Below are 14,797 nucleotides of genomic sequence, written 5' to 3'. Positions count from 1 at the left end.
AGGAGTTTAATCATTCGATCGAAGGATTTTCATTCGAATCGAACGATCAAAGCCATTCGATCGAATGCTTTTCATTTGATCGAATGCTTACAATCGTTCGAACGAATGGAAATCGTTCGATTTTTAGCGGTCGAAGGAATTCGAATGGTCGAATGGTCGAACGACTTGTATTCGAATCGAACACGAACTCAAAATGCGAACGTTCCCAAACGTTCGCGAACATTCGGCGGATGCGAACGGTCGAAGTTCGCGCGAACTAGTTCGCAGCAGAACAGTTCGCTACATCCCTAGTTGGGATCAAGTACAAGCTACTGTTTTATTATTACACAGAAAAAGGAAATCATTTTTAAAAATGTTGATTATTTGGGTAAAATGGAGTCTATGGGAGATGGCCTTTTTGTAATTCTAAGCTTTCTGGTTAATAGGTTTCCAGATAACGAATCCCATATAGCAGGAGTGTAACTTAAGTGAGAGATCCTTTGGGTTACTTAGTTACAAGTACCCACCTTGGTTTCAAGAATGACACATTTTAGTGCAAGAAGTTTTGGAGATAATGGAGATATGTGCAGGGATGTATATTAACCATAGACACTTGTAACTTGGAGGCCCATTCACTAAGTTCGAGTGGAGGAATAGAGGAAAAATAGTTCGAATATCGAATGTTTTTTTTGGCTACTTCGACCTTCGACTACGACCTTCAAATTCGAAATGAACGATTCAAACTAAAAATCGTTCGAATATTCGACCATTCGATAATCGAAGTACTGTCTCTTTAAAAATTTCTTCGACCCCCTAGTTCGCCACCTAAAACCTACCGAGGCTAAGGTCCCCATAGGCTTGCTAACAATTTTCTGATCGAAGGAATATCCTTTGATCGATGGATTAAAATCCTTCGAATCATTAGATTCAAAGGATTTAATTGTTTGCTCGAACGATTATTCCTTCAATCGTTCAATCAAACGAATTGCGCAAAATCCTTCGACTTCGATATTCGAAGTCGAAGGATTTTAATTCGGCAGTCGAATATCGAGGGTTAATTAACCTTCGATATTCGGCCCTTGATACATCTGCCCCCACATGCGCAGCAACAAGGAACATGAAAAAAATGCTCTAGCAATGTATTCAGGATATACAGAAGTGAACAAGGCTTTTAATACATGTTGAAATATAAAGGGAAGGGATACTTACATGTGATATTTAAAATGAGACTTTCTTGTGAGACTCGTCCCATTGGATATTCAGATCTGCATATAATAGGAGTGCCATGATCCTGATAGGTCGGAATATAATCCATTTCCTGTACAAATCTCCAGACTCCGCCCTCAAGTTCTTCTCTCCAATCTGTTTTGTTAAAGCCGACTTTGTTCCATTGGGGCACAGGGGGATTGTGGGTACAGGTGTGTTGTACAGAGCAGGTGATACGGACAGGTGCACCTTCAGTCAGATTAGTGGGCAACTTTAGCACTGGCTTGTCTGGAGTATCTAAAAGAAATTATATACATATTTCTTCATTTATTTGTACGGATATAGTGATGTGTGTAATATAAAGAATGAATTTATATCTGACACAATTGATTTAGTATGGGATCCGCTATCTGGAAACCCATTATCCAGAAAGCTCTGAATTACGGAATGGCTGTCTCCCATAGGGGCAAATTTACTAAAGGGCGAAATGACTAACGATAGCGAAAATTTGCCAGCATTACGTCATTTCAGGACTTCGCCGATTTACTAACGGGTAAATTCGATAACAAAGGAGATAGACTCTAGCGCTACTTCGCACTCTAACGCCAGGCGAATTTGCGCACTGGCGAATGGACCTAACTCTGCAAATTCAATAAGATGCAGATTTTACTGAACGTTACCTCTTGCGCCAGACTTGCTTCCGCCACCTCAGACCAGGCGAAGTGCAATAGAGTAGATAGGAGTTCCTCAAAAAAAATGTGAAAGTCCCAAAAAACGCTGGCAACTTTTCAGTTTTTCAGGGCGATAGGTTGCAAAAGATCGTAAATTTTTTTTTATGGTACCCGGCTTCCCCCCTACATTTCCTAACATATGGCACATAAACTATACACTGGGCTCATGTGTAGGGCAATATAACAACTTTATTTTATTTTATTAAAGTTTCCCGGGTTTGTGTAATGTAATGTATTTGCTGCAACATATACGTCCATTTTACTTTAACTTCCCGCCGTATGTAAATTAGCCAACGCTAGTGCAACTTTGCTTTGCTTGCCGAATTAATGCTAGCAAAACTTCGCCATCTTTCGGCGCCCTGGACGCAACTTTGCATTTTAGTGAATTAGCGTTGTCCTGGCGAATTGTTGTCTGGCGAAGTGTGGTGAAGCCGTCGCTGGCGAATTTCCGCAGGTTAGTGAATTTGCCCCATAGACTCCATAATAATCAAATAATCTACATTTTCAATCATTATTTCCTTTTTCTGTGTAATAATAAAAAAGTAGCTTGTTCTTGATCCCAACTAAGATATAATTAATCCTTATTGGAGGCAAAACCAGCCTATTGGGTTTATTTAATGTTTACATGATTTTCTAGTAGAATTAAATTATCTAATTACTGAAAGATCCATTATCCGAAAACCCCCAGGTCCTGAGCATTCTGGATAACAGGTTCCATACCTGTATTGATCTTCTTTCAGTGTAAGGACATGGATAAATGGAGAAGTTAGAGCAAAGTTTTAAAATAGTTAAAGGGATACTGTCATGGGAAAAAATATTTTTTTCAAAATGAATCAGTTAATAGAGCTGATCCAGCAGAATTCTGCACTGAAATCCATTTCTCAAAAGAGCAAACAGTTTTTTTTACATTCAATTTTGAAATCTGACATGGGCCTAGACATATTATCAATTTCCCAGCTGCCCCAAGTCATGTGACTTGTGCTCTGATAAACTTCAATCACTCTTTACTGCTGTACTGCAAGTTGGAGTGATATCACCCCCCTCCCTTTTTCCCCCAGCAGCCAAACAAAAGAACAATGGGAAGGTAACCAGATAGCAGCTCCCTAACACAAGATAACAGCTGCCTGGTAGATCTAAGAACAACACTCAATAGTAAAAACCCATGTCTCACTGAGACACATTCAGTTACATTGAGAAGGAACAACAGCAGCCTGCCAAAAAGCATTTCTCTCCTAAAGTGCAGGCACAAGTCACATGACCAGGGGCAGCTGGGAAATTGACAAAATGTCTAGCCCCATGTCAGATTTCAAAATTGAATATAAAAAAATCTGTTTGCTCTTTTGAGAAATGGATTTCAGTGCAGAATTCTGCTGGAGCAGCACTATTAACTGATTCATTTTGAAAAAAAATGTTTTTCCCATGACAGTATCCCTTTAATAAGCTGAGTGGACATTGATGGCAAGCGCTACAGTAATTTTCCCCTAGATCAGGGATCCCCAACCTTTCAAACCCGTGAGCAACATTTAGAAGTAAAAGGAGTTGGGGAGCAACACAAGCATGAAAAATGTTCTTGGGGTGCCAAATAAGGGCTGTGATTGGCCATTTAGTAGCCCCTATGTGGATTGCCAACCTACATTGAGGCTCTGTTTGGCAGTGCACCTGGTTTTTATACACCAAAACTTGTTTAAAAATAAACACCTGATTTTAATGCCACTGGGAGCAACATCCAAGGGGTTGGAGAGCAACATATTACTCACAAGCGTCTGGTTGGGGATCACTGCTCTAGATGCTCCTAACAACTTGCATAGGTTATCACTGTACCCACCCACTTGAGTTGACTGCAAGGTCATGCATTGACGTATGGAAACCCTGACATTATCTCCATGGAGGTAACTCTTGAGTTTCATTAGCAAGTTGTGTCAGTAGTCACAATAGCAAGAAATATTGACTCACTGGAAATGGTGTCATAACCATAATCCCAATGATTGGCAGTGCTCATATTATCACTTGAGGAGCAGGCAACTCAACGTGAACCACATTTGCTCTGAAATTCTGGGTAAAATACTGCATTGTTTGGGAAATGCCCTTTGCACTATATATTCTGAATTTGTAACTAAGGGGGTAATTTATTAAACTCTGAATGCCAAAAACCACGAACATTAAAATTTAAACATACATTTTTGGAAAACGTTAAAAAAATAAAAGATGGAAATTGAAAAAAGTCTTTCTGGTGAACAATCTGAAAACAACTCAACTGAAAAAAAAGTGAACAACCCCTTTAAAAGAAATACATTAATGTAAATGAGCAATTTACACTCATTTTTAATTTGTAGTGGTGTTGAAAATATTAGCAGTTTTAGACAGCCAGGTCTGGCAAAAAGCTCTCTTTAGTGCAGTATTAGTGCCAAGATGTATAAATGTAAACTAACCCCAAGGTTCCTTCATATTTTTCAGTCGTGTGTGCAAAGTAATACTCTTTTGTGTGCACTTTTAAAACCTGCGTGCAAACGTTAACTTTCTTTATGTTCATAGAGGTGCGTGGCTGATAAATAATTGTTTACGTCCCTAAGTGCAGTGAGCAAAGTGCAATTTCGAGCCCCATGTTTTTTCCAACAATGCAGCAGTTTTTCCCAGAGTTTTCAGCATTTATCCTGACTACGCTCCTGATCCTGATCCTGTACTGTGCTGTCTAGTTGGTACTGATCCAGTCTGTTTATCCTGACTACGCTCCTGATCCTGATCCTGTACTGTGCTGTCTGGTTGGTACTGTCACTGTCTGTTCCAGGTCTGCACTCTCTATTCCCCATCCTTCCTGTATACATTACGATTCCCTTGCCTGCCCAGAGCTTTCCCCTTGGTCCTCTCATATTAAGTCCTGGCAGCATCCGAGTAGTGGAGGGCTCCTCATGAACCCAAAGGCGGTTGCTATAGTCAGATGTGTGAGCCGAGACCGGGACCTTGGGGGTTGCTCTGGGTTTTGGGCTACATTACATTATAGAATTGTGCAGTTTATTACAGCAGGGAGATTTATAATTGTCATTTTAACTCTGTTAGGCACATACAACTAAAGATCATTAGCCTCACCTCAGATATAAATGTGTTTCTGCTAATTATGTGAATGGAATTATGTGAGTAGCTGTGAGTGAACTTTGTTATTTTCCCATAGAGTATCTTACCTGAGACCTGAACCAGCACTTTATTAAATCCTTTGTACTTATTACAGTTGATATTCACATTTATACACGGATAATATGTTCCTCCATCTCTCACGTCATCAATCCTCAAGGAGCAGCTGTTTGACTTGTTCCCCACCAGGGAAGTTCTGTCTTTGAATTCGTTATTGATTGGGTTTTTGTTATTGAAGATTTCTGGGTCAGCAAATGATTGTTCCCTGTACCAGATCAGATGGAAGTCTGTAGGCATCACATTGATTGTGCAGGGGATCTCCACACAGGATCCCTTCAGTGCTGTGATGGACTGTGGGAGATAAACCCAGGGATCCTGAGACTCTGAGCCTGGGAACCAACCTGAGCAACAGACAAGAGCATTAGTGTAACCTCATTAATGACAATGATTTCAACACTAAAAGGAACAAATTGTTGCAACAGTTCAAAAAACGTGTATGTATAAACCTCATACAGCCACATACAACTATAGAACTATAAATTAGACGAAGAGAAAAATATGGTATTGGAAATATGTATCCTGCCCAAAGCACTAAGGATTCTTACATACAGGTGTTTAAACAATATTTCATGTCTTTTCCATTCTTCTGCTGATTTCACAAAAAATTCGAACTTTTCAGGCGTCAAATCAGAAAATTCAAATTTCATGCAACAGTTCGAAAAACCTTTTGTTTTCATATGACAATCTGAAAAAAGTCACGGGTTTTTCTCGATCCGATTTTTTCAGGGTTTTTTGTAATGATAAATAAGGGGAAATCGTGGATTCTAGTTTGGTCAGACTTTTTTTTATTTAAAAACATGTGAAAAAATCGGATTTTGATAAATAACCCCTTAGTATGATGTAGAGAGTGATATTCTGAGACAATTTGCAATTGGTTTTCAATTTTTAAATTATTTGGGGTTTTTTACTTTAAGGGGCAGATTTATCGAAGGTTCAAGTGAAAATTCGAATTCAAAAAATTTGAATTTCGAGCTAATTTTTGTGTACTCTGAATAGAGTATAGTACTAATGCAATTTGAATTTAAAAAAAATCGAAAATTTGAATTTTGAAATTTATCATGTCCTATCTCTTTAAAAATTCAACTTTGACCATTCACCATCTAAAACCTGCCGAATTGCTGTTTTAGCCTATGGGGGACCTCCTATAACTTTTTTATTCTGACTTTTCATAAATCATGGAAAAATCAAGTTTTTTTCTCAAAAAATTTTGTTTTTCCCTTTAAAAGTCTGATCAGATAAATAACCTTGTATGTTGCAATGAAAATATACCTTACTAATTGTGGTGAACTTTGAGCAAAGTTAAACAAGGAGAAAATTCCCACTTTAGTAAATATGCCCATAAACTATCCCTAAAATTGTCTTCTTTTTGAGACTTCTATAATCATACAGTAGTTCCATGATGCCTTATTGTATAGGACATACATCAGTCAAGTAAACTTCCACAAACCTTCAGTTAAATAATTACGAAACTATTTGCTAACATTTGATTTACTTTTTTTTCACAAATCTTATGTTTTTCTCTAAAAATTCCCTGTAACTCCAAAAATTTGAGATTTATTAAGTATAAAAACACACAGAAAAATCAAATACAAAACTTCTCCAGGTGAACGCAATGGTTGTCCCAAAGAAGTCAAAGGGAGCTGCGCTGATCCTATTGAACCTATTTTAGCCATTCAGACTTTTAGGGGCCTATTTATGAAGTCTCAAATTTTTCTGGTCGAGTGTTAAAGGACAAATTCCAAATTTTTAGAGGGAAAAACCTAAAAAATTTTAATATTTATTTATTCAAATCCAAAAATACTCCAGCTAAAACATGTCGGAATCCTGTATAAGTCAATGGCAGATGGTCCCTTTAACAATTGGAACATGCTAGTTTTGGGCTGTTCAATGCTGGTTCGATAATCTGATAAATTTCAGTTGTCGAGGATTTGAGTGGTCGAGTTTTGACAAAGTTGCATGATTTGAATTGTTGCATGATTTTGTTTCAACTTTTTCCCATACCAGCTTTTTTTTTATCAGATTCATTGTTAATTTAAGGGGTTCAGGTATGGGAGTTTGGACACATTTCTTTTTTATTCTTCTTTATTTAAATATGGGCCTCCAAGTTACACACAGGCTTATTGTACCACTCTTTATGTACAGCATCTTAAACTTTGTCACCCAAATCTTGAAACCTTTTTTGAGTCTTTGTTCTAAACCCCCCTTGGCGACATCAGTAAGTAAGCACAGAGTGCATTGGGCAACACTAAGGGGATTATTTATCAAAATCCGAAAGATTTCGAATAATTTTCAGGAAAGTAGCCGGACCAAGTCTGCACTGATTTTTTCCCCCCTTATATATCAATACATTTTTAGAAAATTTCCTGTGCAGGAAAAAACACAATAAAATCGTGAACAAATATGAATCGTACAAATTTTTCAGATTTGATGCCCGAAAACTCAGTTTTTTTCTGACTTTTGCTCAAAAACCACAAAATCTTCGGTTTATTGCACAAAACCCAGCACAGATCAAGATATCTTTGGGACTTCTCCCATTGACTTCTAAATGAACTCGGTAGGCCTGAGTTGAAATACTTTTTTATTTGGACTTTTAATACCCTTGAGGTTTAATAAATTCTGAAAAAATGCAAAAAAAATTTGCCACTGAAAATGCAGATTTTATACTAAATAAAAAATAGATTTTGGAGTTTTTGGCATTCGGACTTTGATAAATAACCCCATGAGCATGTGCTTTCAAAACCTACCGTATGGATATGTTTTTAAAAAAGTAGAGATCCTTCAAGCTCCTGTTTGGCAGACTTTATTCTTACTCTGTGCTAAATATGCCCCTTAATGAGCTAAACAGGTGTCAAAAATATTTTTCAGATGAAATAAAAAGAATGTAATTCTCAATAAGTTTCCAATATACAATAATGAGCTTTTGCAATTATTTTAATGTTTTTTGTTTTTTTAATGTGTAATTTAATGAAGCCTCATCCACAGTGAGCTTAATGTTTCCTTGAGTCACATGAATCATATGAATCAGGTTCTGGATTGTTATCTGGATACAAGTTTTACCTTGAAGAGTCGCCAGCAGAAAAATCCCCTTTGAGGAAATATGAAGTTCCATGATCTGTAGTTTCAGCCACACTGATTTATAGACATTGGCCTTTAGCTGCCTTGGATTGTTGCTTCATCCTACAAAGAAAGTGATTTACAAGTATATATTTAATGCACAGTTATATTTGTATATGTCTATTTCTACAGTAGTACCTACAATAGTACCTTATACCCTCATGCTGTGGCTTCTTTACAAGGTAGGAAGGGACAGGGTCTGGGAGCCCGTGGGAAAAGTAAGACTGAATTGAAAAAAGGGGAAAAAAAACTTTTTGGAAAGGACCCTACTAACAAGGTTAGAATTATGGTACCAGGAGTTTGTACAAGAGACATGGGGTGTTTGGAATGATGGACTTCATGGTTTATTACAAGGAATTCCTAAAAACTAAAATTGTAAGTGTTATTAATACCTAAAGCGGAACCATAAAAAAAAGAAACCTCCGTGTGAAGTAATTTTAGAATGGTTTCCCAAAAAATGTTTCTAGACCCATGGGTATGATAGCCTGCTTTGCCTTCGATTTTAGAGGAACAAAAGGTGGACCAACATTTCTCTAGAAACCGCCACCCAGTAAAGCTCTGCTGCTAGTGTTAAAGAGAACTTTTAGTATGTTATAGAACGGCCAATTCTAAGCAACTTTTCAATCGGTATTGAATTTTTTGCCTTCTTCTTCTGACTCTTTCCAGCTTTCAAATGGGGGTCACTGACCCCAACTAAAAACAAATGCTCTGTAGGGCTACAAATGTATTGTTATTGCTACTTTTCATTACTCATCTTTCTATTCAGGCCTCTCCTATTCATATTCCAGTCTCTTATACAAATCAATGCATGGTTGCTAGGGTAATTTGGACCCAAGTAACGAGATTGCTGACAAACAGGAGAGCTGCTGAATAAAAAGCTAAATAACTCAAAAGTCAGAAATAATTAAAACTGAAAAACGATTGCAAATTGTCTCAGAATATCACTCTCTACATTATGCTAAAAGTTTATTTAAAGACAAACAACCCGTTTATTACACATGTAACTCTACTAACAGTGCTGAAAAGCAGTTTAATAGCAGTATATTTATGTCACTTAATATGATATAAACTGTCTGTTGCATAAGTATTAATTTGGGGGTAAAGTTTTCCTTTAACAGGGCTCAGTAAATAGTTTTGCCTTAGAGGGACAACCACTCTAGTGAATGTGGGGGAACGAGATTTAGTCAGTTACATGACTAGCTACAGTTATAGCACATTCTAGGAAGGTGAGATAGTTAGGCATAGCTATAGAGAGCAGCCTGTGCTCCAACAAGGATTGATAGCTGGAGGGAGCTCTCCCCTAGGCTTTGCTAGCCAAAACTGAAGGGACTAAATTTTGGAATAGGGATTCAGATTAAATTCTTCTCCTTGATCCACCTTTGCTGTAGGGGATCCAGAATGTATTCTCTAAAAATAACTCTATAAAGTAAACCTTTAATCCACAAGCTGTCACACTGATGTCTCTGCCTTCATTGTATCTGACATCTTTTTCCATACCTCATCTATGGGATATGTGCGTAACATCCTGTGTCATCTATCTATCATCATCATCCTCATCTATCTATCTATCTATCTATCTATCTATCTATCTATCTATCTATCTATCTATCTCTCTGTCTATAGTCATGAAAAAAAATTGGACACCCTATGAAAGCCTGTGTGTTTTTTGTAACATTCTTGGACATATGGATATTTAATCTCAAGTTTAACAATACTGAGAAATATAAATAAACAATTAAAACTGAAGAAAAGACTTTTCAAAATCTTCTATAAATGTAATTCTAAAAAATGCATTTATGGTGAGGATTAAATCAGGACACCCCCATATATATTCCCACTTAAAATAGCTCAACTCGCACACAGGTGTATCATATCAGGTGCACATGATTAGAACATTGTTACTCAGCATTTTGAAGGAGGTTTTCCCTATTTAAACCTCAGACATTAAAGGTGGCCATACACGGCAGCTTATTGGCACATGTATGAGGCCCTCAGACGGGCTTCCTCAATCGATATCTGCCCGAAAGTTGGCCAGATTTTGATCGGGCATGGTTGAAAATACCATTGGATCGAGGCCCACATCTGTTAGTTGATGCAGTCCTGTGATCTGACTGCCCGTATTTTTTACATTATGATCCAATGTTTGGGCCCTACTGGGCATATCGGGGAGAGATCCGCTCGCTTGGTGACATTGCCAAACGATAGTATCTCTCTGTGTATGACCACCTTTAGTTTGGTGTGCTCCTGACTGTTGAGGTGAGAGTGAACACCATGGTTAAATCAAAAGCGCTGTCTGAGGCCTTCAAAAAGACCATTGTAGCAGCTTATCAGTCTGGTAAAGGATTTAAAAAGATCTCAAAAGAATTTTGAAATCAGCCATTCCACTGTCTGGAAAAAGTGGAGGACCAACTGCCAACATGCCCAGGGCTGGCCGTGCAAGCAAGTTCATCCTGAGAGCAGACTACAAGATGCTAAATTAAGTCTCCAAAAACCCTAAAATGTCATCACAGGACCTACAGCAGGCTGTTGCTCCTGTTGATGTGAAAGTGCATGCCTCTACAATCAGAAAAAGACTGCACAGCTTTAACATGCATGGGAAGTGTGCAAGGAGGAAACCTTTGCTGTCTACGAGAAACATCAAGGCCACACTGAAGTTTGCCCAGAGAGAACATAGACAAAGAACAGGACTTGGAATAATGTTCTTTGGACAGACAAGTCTAAAATTGAATTATTTGGACACCAGAACAGAGGACATGTTTGGCATAAACCAAATACAGCATTCCATGAAAAGCCTTATACCAACTGTGAAGCATTGAGGTGGAAGTGTCTAGGTTTGGGGATGCTTTTCTGCAGCAAGACCTTGCCAACTCACCATCTCGGAATCCAACATGAATTCTACTGTGTATCAGAGGTGTTTGAGGAACATGTCAGACCATCTGTAAGAAAATTAAAGCTGAAGCAGAACTGGACCCTGCAACATGACAATGACCCAAAACATACCAGTAAATCCACCAAGGACTGGCTGAAAACTAAGAAATGGAGTATCCTGGAGTCAAAGCCCAGATCTTAATCCCATTGAGATCCTGTGAGTGACTTGAAACCCTACCGTTAAACCCTCAAAGCAAAAATAAATTTGCATTGAGGTGTGGGGCAAACTTTCCTCAGACCAATGTCAGAGACTGGTAGATAACTAAAAGAATAGTCTCACTGCAGTTATTTCAGCCAAATGGGCTAGCACTAGCTATTAGGGGGTAGGGTGTCCTAACTTTTTTCCTCAGTTAGAATACACATTTTTGTTGATATCTTTTATTTAATGAGTAAATAAAGGTTAATTTTTGTTGTTTACCTGCAGTTAAGTCTCTTTCTTTTCCAGAGATAAATAAAAACAAGATTCAACATCAATATGTGATAATTTCGTAATAAACACCTAAATCGGTCTGCCTATTTATAATCTATATATCTATCTGTCTCCCTATCATTTCTCTCTCTCTCTGTATAAATGTATTTATGATATATATATATATATATATATATATATATATATATATATATATATATATATATATATATATATATATATACTGTATATACTATGAAACCTTGATTTTAAGTCCCCTGATTTTAAGTTTTCCCGCATCATACATTTTTATTTGTGGTCCCACCAATTTATAATGCACTTCAGTGGGTATTTTTCCTTGATTTTATGTAATGTTTTCCTGGACTATACATAAAAATGTTTCCAAAAACTGCCGTTTATGCTCTGCGAATGTTATTATTAGTGAAATAAAGAGGTTTAACTAACCAGATGTATATTCTGCCATGGTTCTGTCTGTAAATGGTCAATTCCAATTAGTCTGCTCCACATACAGTCCTGCACCAATCACTTATTGCTTTAGGTTGTGAATGTGACTGACAACCTGTCCCACAATGTAAAATGAATGCTGCGATGCTTAATCCTTGTTATTAAAGAAGTAAATGTTGAAGTAAAACTGACTCATGTGATTACATCCTTTCAGTACTTGAAGAAAAAGTTGTTTTAATAAAATTTCCCTGATTTAACATTTTCCTGGATTTTATCTATTTTTTTTCCTGGACACAAAAGACAAACAGAGCTTTAGTGAGACTCCAGAATATAAACCCTTGATTAAATTTGGCACCAAACCAGCTGCTAGGCAAACAATCACTGTGTAATTACATACAAACAGTACTGGCATATATCAAGGTGTTATTAGATGAATGGGAGAAGAAAGTAAAGTTTAAGTAGTTCACTGGAAAAATATGGAGTAGCAATAATGGTAAGATTAGAGTGTAATGACCAATATCTATTGTACAGAAGCCCCGTCCTATATTGTACAACATACAAAGTGCACAGAAGCCATCCCCAGGGCAATGTGATTAAAGATCGTCCTACAATAAATACAGTAAAATATGTAAGTTGATGCCATCTAACCCCTGTTTGGCTACTCTATAGTCTCTTGTTTCTCAAGGTTTTCTTTTACCCATAAAATGTAACCCAAGGGCTGAGTTTGGATGTCAGGAATATAGAACAATTCTAAATCAAATAGAGTCAGTGTACTTACGCTCTTCGTTCTGCTCACAAACTGGAAGAAAAAGGAAACAGAAATTCTATGGTGTGTAACCACACACAGACAAAAAGTCACTGGGAGCTCACACTTCTGCTTCTTGAGTAACTTGCACAGAACATGGGTGTCCGTAGAAAATTTTTCGGGGGGGGGAGGGCAAGTAAGCTAATATCACATAGAGTAGAATCCCATTGAAGATGAACCTAATCATGCAAAAGATAACCTAATTAAGGCTTGCCTTGGTATAAAAATGTTTTGTGTTGTTGGGAATTAAATTTACAATTTCTTGGAACTATCTAGAAAAGTCAGGGTGGGGCAACTGCCCCCTCTTGCCCCTTTCTGCAGACACCCATGGATTTTACTCTGACCTGCGCTTACTATAGAAAGTAGAACCCAGGGCCAAATCTAGCATACGTTCATTTTTTTTTCTGATAAAATTTCAAAATCTTTTTGAGATATTTCAAAAGATATTTCCGTAATTGGGAGCTTTCTGGATAATGTGTTTCCGGATTATGGATCCCATACCTGTACAAGGTACTGTTCTATTATTACAGAGAAGAAGGAAATAATTTCCAAAAATTTTTATTATTTGGATAAAATTGAGTCTATTGGGTGACAGCCTTTCTGTAATCTGGCGCTTTCAGGATAACAGGGTTTCTGGATAACGGATCCCATACCTGTAACACCATTTCACTCAAGAAAACATTGGAAATAATTATGAATAATTATTCTTTTTTAAAGGGTGAATAGAAATTGGTGCTTTACGTTATTTTTATTGAGCGTTATACTTTTTAAACAGTGTACAGTAAACAGCTTGAGTGTTTAATAAAACTGGGGCTACTTGGAGGGGTTGAACTTCATGGATAGATAATTTCAACCCAAATTAACTATTAACTCAGCCAAAGGCAGTAAAATGCAAGGGTAATAAAAGTGAAACTTTAGCTGGTTTCTTATACTTAATTTAGGTAAAATAGGGTGGCACGATCATAAAAGAAAATTGCATTTGCAGGGGACAAAAATCATGTTTGTAGAAAAAAAAATTGTACTACAGTTATGGGATCCGTTAACCAAAAACCAATTACCCAGAAAGCTCTGAATTAAGGTATGGCTGTCTCCCCTAGGCTTCGCCAAAAATTATCGAAAATTATCGAAAAATTTGCCGAAATGCATTGAAATCTACAAGTTTTGCAGAGTGACAATTTTTTTTCACCCATTGGAGTTTATGGGCGTCATTTTCGTGGCGAAACTCTGCAAAACATTTTACTCATCACTACTTAACAACAATTGATTGTGAAATTAAGTGTGATATACAGACTGATATGAATAAGTGAGAGATCATCAAAGTAATGAACAGCCAAAAGCATTCATGTCTTAATATTTACCAGTTTCGAATATTTGCATTGCTTAGCCTGAGGATAATAAGCCAAAGCAAGTCCCCGTGTTTATATCTATCACTTAGACTGACTTCTTTTACTTCACTAAAAATAATTTCGAAACCGGCTGAATTATTCAGTTGAAAGAAGGAAATGTCACAACTGTCTTTCAAAATAACCTCAGCTGTAACCCCTCTGACTGAACTGATAACACATGCTCATATAATATAGAAGTGATATAATATGGTCATTTCTATCTCATTCTTTAAAAAATCTTTAAAATCAGCAGCAGCCAAAAAGCCGATGGTAACCTAAGAACGGATCCTGAGTTGGTGAACAGTAGATAAAGCGTCATCCCTCAACAGCTTTCGTGGCTCACAGTCCGTGGTTCATCTCTCTATTTATTTATTTATTTATTTATTTATTTATTTTTATATTTAAGAAAGTCGTTAAAGGGTTGCAGCTCTTTAGCAATGTGTATTTTTGAAATACAACATGCCACTAGTGCTGCTGATCTGGAAAGCTTTACCAAAAGTAGTAAAGTATTAGAACCCCAGTCTTAAACAAAAACTCCTACATGGAAGCTTTTCTATATTCAAACTCAATTTCTATCTGCCCTTCCTTC

At 37.1% G+C, this 14,797-nt stretch overlaps 1 protein-coding gene across 1 annotated transcript in view; it reads right to left on the bottom strand.

Annotated features, from left to right (window-relative positions):
* Nucleotides 1-12,858, bottom strand: part of LOC121396602 (sialoadhesin-like) — a 32,623-nt gene extending 19,765 nt beyond the window's left edge. The window contains exons 1-5 of the mRNA XM_041571706.1: nucleotides 12,797-12,858; nucleotides 11,089-11,152; nucleotides 8,160-8,279; nucleotides 5,093-5,443; nucleotides 1,189-1,482 (exon numbers count right to left, since the gene is read on the bottom strand). Of these exons, the coding sequence (XP_041427640.1) occupies nucleotides 1,189-1,482; nucleotides 5,093-5,443; nucleotides 8,160-8,211 (697 nt within the window). The 5' untranslated portion in view covers nucleotides 8,212-8,279; nucleotides 11,089-11,152; nucleotides 12,797-12,858. The remainder of the gene's footprint in view (nucleotides 1-1,188; nucleotides 1,483-5,092; nucleotides 5,444-8,159; nucleotides 8,280-11,088; nucleotides 11,153-12,796) is intronic.
* Between the last annotated feature and the right edge of the window lie 1,939 nt (nucleotides 12,859-14,797).

This window comes from Xenopus laevis, chromosome 7S (assembly GCF_017654675.1).
Source record: "Xenopus laevis strain J_2021 chromosome 7S, Xenopus_laevis_v10.1, whole genome shotgun sequence".
Lineage (NCBI taxonomy): Eukaryota > Metazoa > Chordata > Amphibia > Anura > Pipidae > Xenopus > Xenopus laevis.
The sequence above is the reverse complement of the archived record's forward strand: the minus strand, read 5'-3'. Positions and strand labels throughout refer to the sequence as shown.